The following is a 9881-nucleotide window of genomic DNA, read 5'->3' on the forward strand; positions in this document are numbered from 1 at the left end:
TGTGATTGTAGAAAACATGACTTTTATACAGTCAGTGGGCAATATTAACGTGCAACGTGGAAAATACTACCGTCCGTGAGAGCTGATACCTGCCAGACAATAAGGATTGTTTTGGTAGTATATTAAAGCATGATGATAGTAAACCTAAAGGAGGAGTGGTGTGTGTGAGTGAGTGAGAGAGAGAGATTCGTGTAACGTATCTGAAGTGCGGCGCATGCGCATAACTGAATTAGCTAACAGCTATCGCCGCTTGATGCGAGTCCACCGTAGTTACACAACCTAGCGTTAGAAACAAGACCAACAGCAACATCACAGTCTAACGTTAGCTTCAGAGTTCCCACAGGTAAGTTTACCTGCTGTCCGCTTACGTGCTAAATAAACAAGTGTGGCGAGTCCGCTATTTGTTTCTGTAAGGATTGAGGCCGAATGTCGTTTAGTAACGTTATAAGCTAACCGGCTAATGTCGCTTACATACATACCGAAGCCAGCGTGTTAACATAAGACCAGTTTAAAGTGTCAAACTCAAAGTAGTTAAAACCTACTCAGTTTGTCCGTGTCTTGTTAGCTAGACTAGTCAGTAAGTGTTGAGTTGGTGATTAATGTGTTTGGGTTGAAAAGTATTCGCTGTTTAAAGCGTTGTGTTTGCCACATAAATAGGATATAACCTTCCTAAACATTTAGCAGCGACTTAATCTGTTAACACCATACTTCAAAAATCCAATTTTAATGCATGTTTGGTGTAGAGTAAGAGCCTCATAAACTTGCAAACTGGAAAAAGTTGAGTACCGTTACTTGACGTTAACGTGGACTCAGCAGCAGCAGCGGGGCATGATAGCTGCTGTGGTTAGCTTTGACAAGCGTTTGGCACACAGGGCGGCAGCTGCTGTTGATTAAATATTCAAGCACAGTAGTTAACTTGTGAGTGGTTGTTTGTGGCTGGCTTCGTGTTCGCAAAGCCGTTTGTGATTCTTCCACATGCCCAGAATTATTACAAGAAACACTGCTAGCTAACATTACAGTTGTCTACTCCGTTGTTGTGGAGAAGACCTTGCAGCAAGGTGAACTGGTGAACACCCGACCTACTTCAAGTTGTCAGCTATCCACCTGAGGTTATCGGCTCTTGTATTATTTTTTTTTTAAATCATGCTGTTTGCAGATTCAGAGTACACGTAGCAATTTTCTCAGGATGGTTGAGTGCAGATCAGCTGCCCCCTCTCTCTCGTTCACTTACTGACTTGCTGTGTCTGTATCCCAGAACTGATTTATGATTAGAGGTATTCGAAAACGCGATAAAAACACACGTCCTGATACTGCATATTCATGTTAATCAAAAGCGTTTGAAGCAGTTAAGTAATATTTGCCTTGTGGAGATATATTTACTTGCAAATGTGCAGCAGCGATGAACATGGTGATGTGTTGTTAACAGGTGCAGGTGTAGGAGTGTTAACGCCGTAGAAGCGGAATCCGCAATGCTGAACCCGACCAATGGTGACCCAGGTCATGTTGTCGTGAATTATGTGGAGGAGTATTTGGATCTGGTGGAGTCACTTCCTTTTGACTTACAAAGGAGTGTGTCCCTCATGAAAGAAATTGATGCCAAGTATCAAGGTAAAGAAACTACACAGTCTGGATTACTTACATATATTGAGGTTTAATTGGGAGGGTATAGTCAATGAAATTTAATTTAGCCTAGAAAGACTTGTGAATTCACTTGTGCATGTTACAGTTGAACAGATTTAAGCTATATCCAGACTGTTAGTATGTAAAAGTGTATAATTGCTGTTGTATGTACTACAATAGCAGTTACTATATTATATACTTACCAACTGGAGATTAAATACTGTATGATAATAATTCTCATTGTGGGATCAATAAAGTATCTGTGTTGCAACACCAGCATACAGAATAAAAGTAAAAAATACTACAGGCCCATAGCGAAGGCCTTATTATGTTAGGTAGTGTAAAGTCTCAAGCTTGAAAAACGGTGACTTAAAATGTTTTTGAAGACATTTCACCTCTTACCCAAGACGTGTTCTCAGTTCTAAAACCAAAAAATGGAGAGCCCCAGGTATTTAAACCCTAGATGAGGTTGTCCCCTTTGGATGTGCCTGTTGACCCACTATTAATCATGTGAGTCATCAAATGAGCCAAGGTGTGAAAAAAAGGTGTGAGTCATCAACACCAGAGGTTTCAGGTGAAACCACTGCGAGACCTTGTCCCACCCTATCATGTGACCTGTTGACATCACCTGAAGTAAGGTGTGAGGGGCAGCTGAGGCTCCTGGGAAGGGACCTAAAGACTAGTGCCTCTAGTCATCTTTTTTTAAGCGCTTAAGACTACCCTGACCTGGATGACTGAGTTTTATACAACAGTGATGAAATAAAATAATGCAGAATATGAAGTTACCTTACTGACATTTGTTTTCAAAGGCTTTTGAGTAAAACTGTAATATAGTAGTAATAATTGATTATTAACTGTACATGAGATATTAAATTCAGCTTAATGCAAAAGCTCTGCAATGAATTCTTTCTCTTGCATTTCAACCTGTAGTCATGCTACCATTTCATCTGTATCAATGAAGGTAAAAAAAATTACATTTATGTACAAGCGCATCGCAAACTCCACCCTTCAGAATCACAGTTGTATTCATTATTATAGTGTGATATACTGGCCATTCTTTTACAGCTATAACTAAGCATACCTAACAAATTGGAAATGAAGTATTGCTTAACAGTAGCAAGGGACTTTGAATGATGACACAATTACTTTTACGTTGCAATAGGAAGATGTAGCTCTTAGTTTAGGGGTTTATGGGACCTTCATAAAACACCCCTGATGCAACATGGTCAAAACACGTGTTAAATCTCTTTTTTGTCAGATGTTCTGAAGGAGCTTGATGATGCTTATGAACGGTATCGCCATGAATCCGACTCTCTTCAGAGGCGCAAGCTTCAGTTGTCTATCCAGAGGGCACTTATCCGCAGTCAAGAGCTCGGAGATGAAAAGATCCAGATTGCTGGTCAAATGGTACGTGGAAAAAAAAAACAAAAAACAAAAACAACAGGAAGAAACAGCTTTCAGGTCTTAACGTGTGTATTCGATGATAAGTCCTGTAAGATATGTGTGAGAACTGAAATGAAAGGGAGAAAAGGGGGCTTATGGATCTTTTTAGGCTCTTTTGTATAATGAACTTCGTATTTACATTTCATGTAAATCTGTAGTAGAAGAAAAAAATCCAAACATTTACAGGACTCCAGCTGTAAACACTAAATAAATCTATTGTAGATACCAACTAGAGTTACCAGAAATGTAACACTATATTTAACCTTCCTGTTTGAGATCTCTGTTATGTCAAAGTTCAAGTGGGTTGTGTCTCTTATGTAACACATGATTACAGTGGATAGCTTTGATAATTTTATTATAAACATTCACATTTATTTATCTTTTGGACTATTTTCAGACCTTTGCCTTTATATGGATGGCACAGTAGACAGGAATTGCGGTACAGAGAGCCAGGGAATGACACGCGGGGGGGGGACTGGTCGACCAGGAGTGGAACCAGATACACAGCTGCTAAAAGCCTTTTAGTCCATATGGCATGCATCCATCCATCTATAAACACGGGTTTACCCTTTGTAAACCTGTTTATAGTAACATTTGTAATCCCCTAGATGTCAGCAAAGTCTAAACTGTTGGAAGCATGCCTTTCTTTCTAGTTAATTCAGCAATGAAGGCAAATTTATGTTTAACAAATCTTAATGAGAGCTGGCTTTTTGAAACTTGATGTACTCAAAGTCTCAGAGTCCTTTAAAAACTTTTTCTACTGCAAGTTATACTTCTACTATGTCTGGTTTAGTTTACATGCCAAAAAAATCAGGTGAATCTGAATGTTCTTCGCTTCAGGTGGAGCTGGTTGAGAACCGAACACGACAAATAGACTGGCATTCAGAACTTCTCCTTTCCTCTCAAGAAATCCCTGAAAGTCACATTCCCCCAGCCACATCCATGGCAACCACTGCAACATCCTCGATGTCCTTAACATCAGCTACAGTTACTGTGGGCAAACCTAGCCACCATGACAAGAAACGCGATGAGGTCACATCAGGCTCAGGTGGCGGAGAAAAGGCTGGAGGGAAACGCTCACGACGTCAGAAAAATGGCGAAAATCGGGAAAGCTACGGGGGTCTGGAACATGCTGAGGAAGTGGGAGTGGGTGCGTCTCGGGAAAAGAAGGCCAAAACATCTTCAAAGAAAAAGAAAAGGTCAAAAGGAAAATCTGAGAGAGAAGTATCTCCTCCAGACCTGCCCATCGATCCGGATGAGCCAACATACTGCCTGTGTGAACAGGTGTCCTATGGTGAGATGATTGGCTGTGACAATGACGAATGTCCGATTGAGTGGTTTCATTTCTCCTGCGTTGGGCTCCATCATAAGCCCAAAGGCAAGTGGTACTGCCCAAAGTGTAGAGGGGAGAACGAGAAGACCATGGACAAGGCCTTAGAAAGAGCTAAGAAGGAGAGGGCCTACAACAGGTAGCTCACCTGGCCCCATGAACACTGCTGTGCAAAAATTAAGTTTTATCTGTATTGGTTTTCATTTACAGTTAACTAAAAAAAAGAAAAAAGTGAAGTTCATGATGAGAGGGGTTTTAAATAGTTATTTTTGTAACAGCTATATACCTGAGAAACAAGAATGCCACCTCCTGGTTGTTTACAAAGAATAGACGTAGTACAGTACAGTACATGACCATGTGCATGTTTGTAGCAAGCTGTCCTGCACATCATCCCGCTTTGTTTTCATCTTGCATGCAACATCACCTGCTGAATTACAAAACTGAAACAAATAAAACAGTGTTTAAGAAGAGCACCGCTGAGCGGTATGCATCTATGGTGTGAATTTGAACATCTTAGCATCCTAAGTTAAGGCCAATGAAAGTTTCTGTGGAACAGACACCGCCAAGCCTTTGACAATAACTCAACTTTTTCTTTGAAACAGCCGAGCTTTAAAAAAAAAAAAAAAGCATAATTTTGCCCTTTGACACTATTGCCTTCATAGTAGAAAACTGAGTCTGTAGTATTCCATAAAGAGCTGCCAGTCGAGAGTTTTTCACTTACATTAAGCATTTCACAGAATTTTGATGCTCTACTTTTCTGGCACCACAGTCTCCAGCTACAGATCTTATGAGAAGTTGTGCTTTACCATGGTCCCTTATCCCAGCATTCACTGGCACATATTTGGTTAGTGGTCTGTTTGCATATATCAGCTTACTTCACCTTCGACACCTATCAAACTAGAAAAGTATTCTTTAACACAGTATGTGCACCTACAATTAAAAGAAAAGTTTCCATAAGGATGAATTTGCCTTTTTTTTTTTTTATTTACAAGTACTGGAAAAGGTGACATGGGGGACAACCAGTGCAAAATCTGTACATAATATCAGTTGCAGGTTTCTTATATACACGAAAACTGAATGGGAAAGTGAATACACTCAGTCATGCATGTAACAGTTCACAACACAGCAAGGACACGATGTAAAGGTAATTTAGTTGTAGTCCGTGATGCTCGGGCTGCTCATCATCCAACTGCCTTGTGAAAAACACACAAATCAGGCTCACAACAGAAAAGGACCCATGACTTAATGCACTCTTGAGACACTAAACACAGTCATGGAGTTATTACAGCAAGTTAGAACACACCAGGGTTTTTAAGTAATGGCCCTCAAGTCCATAGTGACATAACATCAAGGCAAGATTCAGCACATTTCCCCTGATGAACTTAAAAAGGGGGCGAGACTAGAAAAAAGAAAAAAAAAAAAAAAAAAAAAAAAAAAGGCCCTCCTGGCAGGCAGGAACAGGATGTTCTATGATGGAAAGTTGAGGGTAAAGTGCATAAAAGCTTAAAATTAAAAGGGGGTGGGGGGCAAAAAACTAAGAGGTATTCCACTAAAACTTGCAGCACACACAGCTTAACAATGGAGAGAGAGAGAAGCGATGATGAGTGTCAGGTCAACTGTCTCTCCAGCTTTGTTCTACGATAGCAGAGACCCGTTTCTCGTACTCCCGTTTGTTCTCCTGGTACAGCTGAGCTGCCTGACTGTTGGCTGGACTGTTGGGGTTTGGCTCATCAAGCAGGGACTAGAAGGGGAGAGAAGATCAATACATAAGGTGAGAATCTTTGAATAGAAAATAAACCTGAATCAACTCACCTACTTGCTACTCCTGAAATTGGGGGGGGGGGGCCTTACGGTGTCATGCCCTTTGGCTATTGCAACAGGGTTGTTGCACAATGAGAACTTTCCAGAATGTCACCTTTTACATACACCAAAACGCCCAGCCTTCTACATGTAATGTGTTCTATTATTTATTATGAATATAATGCATTAATAATAACAGAACTTAATGAATAATCACTACATGAAAAGTGAATTCATTTATAACAAAGATATTCCAAAGTTCTAAGATGTTACTGGGATCTTGAATCTTTTATAATTTTATAAGAGATATACATTTTTTATAAATGAACATAAGGAAAATAAGGCAGGAGCCACAATAATAAAACTGATTCTTGTACTGCTGTGTATTGACACTTCTTACCTGGATAGATGTAAGAATAGAGGACACATCATAAGTGGGACTCCAACGATTCTGTAGAATGTCTAGACATATACTGCCATCTGCATAGACTGTAGAGAAAAACAATTATGTACAGCCCACAATATCACCAACACTATAATCAGGCAGTAGGTGATTGTGTGTTCTTACCATTTGGATGAAACATCTTTGACACAAATCGCACTGTAGGGGGTTTGTTGGGATATTCTTCTGTGAATTCTACAATGAGTTTAAATGTACCTGAAACAAAGGAACACATTCACATGGGATTTTACACCAACTGAGGAGGTTTTGAAGGAGTGACTCATTGTAACTTGAGCAAAACAGTTCATCTGACAATAAAAAGAAAAAGTATATACTGTCGGCCACCACTGCTACCCCTCAACCTCCTGCAGCAGAATCTTTAGGTGGTACAACTCATCTAAAATTTTTAGTAGATGCATCTATGGTATTAATGTGAAAATCCTAGGTGACATCATTCTCGAGTTATCACATTCACAAACTTGAAAGTTGGCAGCCTGCTCACCCGGCAGGGTGACAATAACCCCATCAGCCTTTTTAGGCTGAGGGGTAAGAAAATGTGTTTATTTACAAGCTGAACTGCAGAAAAGCTTGTGGAAGAAAAACTGACTATACTTAATAAATTTTGATTTACAATTAAACTATTAGGTAATTATCAGGTTAGGGTACATCAGAACCTTGAGTTTAACAAATCACTAAAAAAAAAAAGAATGATTATTCATGCGACAGGCAATACATATACATATTTAAATACATACACACACAAATAAGTTATGAAAACTGTGAGGTACTTACCATCCTCAAAGGGAGTTCCTTCAGGGCTGGGAGGTTAGGAGAAAAAAAAAAAAAAAAAAAAGGATATTTTGTCATTCTGCTCAAAAAAAAAAAAAATTAAATCTATTCTTTGGAAACAAATTCATTTCTTACCCAAATATGACTGCATTCCACACCATGATGTTGTTTTCAGATGGAGCACCACTGACACCAGCTGGAGGATCCTCTTGTAGACTGCAAAAATTAAAGTTAAAAAAAATAATTAAAAAAATTATGGGATCTTCCAACGTTATTCTAAAGACTAGAAACTGAATTTCTCTAGTCAGGCCACACCCATATTTAATTAGGTCAAACAAACAACTGTACTTGGAAACACATCTGTTGCCATGGTTTACTCTTCATAACATAATCTGTCAGTGCCACTGATAATTAGGAACTATTATTCACTAAATATAGCAGTTAATTTGCAAAGATGTTCCTATGGTGTCAGCTCCAAGCCAGCTGTTAAAATTTAGAATGATCTTTAATTCCCCAACTTTCTGTGAACCCTCACACACATTATATAATTATTTTACTGCGAGTTGCTCAATCACTGCACTTTTATTGGCACTTATCTCTACATAACTAAGTCGACTGCCTTCACAAAGTGTTGATTTTATTCTGAACTTAAATCTTGGCCCTGACCAACACCCTCAATATAACAAAAACTAAAGACTGAACCTAAAAATTTGTACATTTCCAAGCAATACACAATACCCTGGTCCTGAAACTACCTCAAACACGACAGTTTATCAAAGGATCAGAGCCTCGCTGGATTTACAGAGAGATGAAAATACGTTTAAGGACCCTGAAGAATAGTAAGTAGTGAATAGTAATTCACTCCGGTAAGGAAGGAAGACCGTTTACAAAGGAATCAATGTTTTCCGTGGGCACAGTGTTACATTACTATTATAAAACAGAACTGAACGCCAATACACTGAGTGCTTCCGCTTTGTTTTACTTTTGTTTCTCACCTTTGACATTATGTTTTCTACTGGAAATTGGGGGTAATAATGTCAATGTTAACTCTCGTTTCACTTCTTGCCATAATTAACTACCTTATTAAACCAAACTTCGGTTAGTTTGCGTCCGTGGGGATGTCTAATAGTTCACACAGCCTAACAACGCAACTATCAAGCGGAAATGTTACAGAAACGATAGGATTGCATTAGTAGAGCACTAATGATAGATACGTTGAAATAAATAGGTTTAAACCCTGAAACAAAAACAAAAAAAACCCCAAAAAACAAACAAAAAAAATCTACCTGGCCACCCCTCACGGACATTTAAAGCGACAGCTGGGAACTGTACGCTGACAGTCAACTAACATGCTAGCATCAGCTAGCTCTGTTAGCGTCATGGTAAAGGTGAAGCGCCTTGGAAAAAAAATTACGTTAATTCACGTAAATGATTCACATTTGCAGAAACACGGGATGAGTTTTAGTGTTTGCCCTGCGATTGTCTTTAACACCGGTAGCTCATAAATTAGGTATATACTGAAAGAGAACAGATTAACTATGTTGAGCTAACGCAAGCTAGGATAATGATAGCCGTATTGACAATTCGTAGCTAACGATGTCGGCATAATTCCTGTCCACCAACTCACCGTTTAAAATCTCTCATAAGTCTTCTTCTGGCCGGGGTTGACATAGCTTATCTTGTGGAATACGTACTGACAACACAAAATCGCTGACAGGAGCTTATTTGGCTGTATTTTAGTTAATGTAAATCGAGAACTTTACAGAAGCCCTACTGACGGGAGCCTAACTCTTCCGTCGTCCTATAAAGCTAATATGACGCTTCGGTTTGCCTACATAGGTTTAAGGGACAATACCACATCAAGAAGGACGGGGTGGATTCAGGTGCGAGGGCTGAGTTAACCTGAAGTTTCTATCATTGGAAATGTTCGTAGACATATTGTGTTGTTAGCAAAAGCTGTTTCTGTACATTAGCTGTACTTTTTTTCAGTATGATAAGTTTATGTAATACGGTCTTTTCGGTAATGGGAATTAACTTTGCTCCCTCATTCTAGTTAAGGATATCGTCTACTCCGGGGCGTGGTCATAGTGACGTCGTGAGGGTGACGAGGTGTTTGTGTTGCGCAGCAATGATGAAGGTTGGTCCCGTGACAGGTGCGCTAACACGTGAGGCTGCAACTTTTAAAACAGATTTTAAACCAAAGCTACCACACCAGCAAAGTTAATGTAGGTAACTAATGTTCAACTTATCTTAAGCCTAAATATGAGCGTATCCGTCTTACCCAATTCAGGGTCTCGGGGGGCTGGAGCCTATCCCTGCTGCCACAGGCAGGGTACACCCTGGACAGGACGCCGGGATGTCGCAGATAGACGAACATTCGCTCTTTCATTCACACCTATGGGCAATTTTGAATCATCAATCAACCTAACCCCACTAACTGGGAGGAAACTGGAGCAC

General features: G+C 39.7%; 2 protein-coding genes across 4 annotated transcripts; one reads left to right on the forward strand and one right to left on the reverse strand.

Moving 5' to 3' along the window:
* The first annotated feature begins 191 nt into the window (after nt 1-191).
* ing1 (inhibitor of growth family, member 1) lies at nt 192-4982 on the forward strand. 2 transcript variants are annotated; one of them, XM_030757940.1, is made up of 4 exons: nt 192-343; nt 1427-1608; nt 2879-3027; nt 3904-4927. In XM_030757940.1, the coding sequence occupies exons 2-4, from the start codon at nt 1470-1472 to the stop codon at nt 4534-4536; spliced, it is 921 nt and encodes a 306-aa protein (XP_030613800.1). In that variant the 5' UTR covers nt 192-343; nt 1427-1469; the 3' UTR covers nt 4537-4927. The 2 variants fall into 2 exon arrangements, with proteins under 2 accessions (XP_030613800.1, XP_030613801.1); XM_030757941.1 differs by lacking the exon at nt 192-343 and adding an exon at nt 949-1109 and having other exon boundaries at nt 3904-4982.
* Nucleotides 4983-5395: 413 nt separating this feature from the next.
* Nucleotides 5396-9724, reverse strand: ube2al (ubiquitin conjugating enzyme E2 A, like). 2 transcript variants are annotated; one of them, XM_030757943.1, is made up of 6 exons: nt 9706-9724; nt 7560-7640; nt 7428-7453; nt 6762-6851; nt 6594-6682; nt 5396-6134 (listed from the first exon to the last, which is right to left on the reverse strand). In XM_030757943.1, the coding sequence occupies exons 2-6, from the start codon at nt 7583-7585 to the stop codon at nt 6006-6008; spliced, it is 360 nt and encodes a 119-aa protein (XP_030613803.1). In that variant the 5' UTR covers nt 7586-7640; nt 9706-9724; the 3' UTR covers nt 5396-6005. The 2 variants fall into 2 exon arrangements, with proteins under 2 accessions (XP_030613803.1, XP_030613802.1); XM_030757942.1 differs by lacking the exon at nt 9706-9724 and adding an exon at nt 9052-9238.
* Between the last annotated feature and the right edge of the window lie 157 nt (nt 9725-9881).

Source organism: Archocentrus centrarchus, chromosome 21, assembly GCF_007364275.1.
Source record: "Archocentrus centrarchus isolate MPI-CPG fArcCen1 chromosome 21, fArcCen1, whole genome shotgun sequence".
Lineage (NCBI taxonomy): Eukaryota > Metazoa > Chordata > Actinopteri > Cichliformes > Cichlidae > Archocentrus > Archocentrus centrarchus.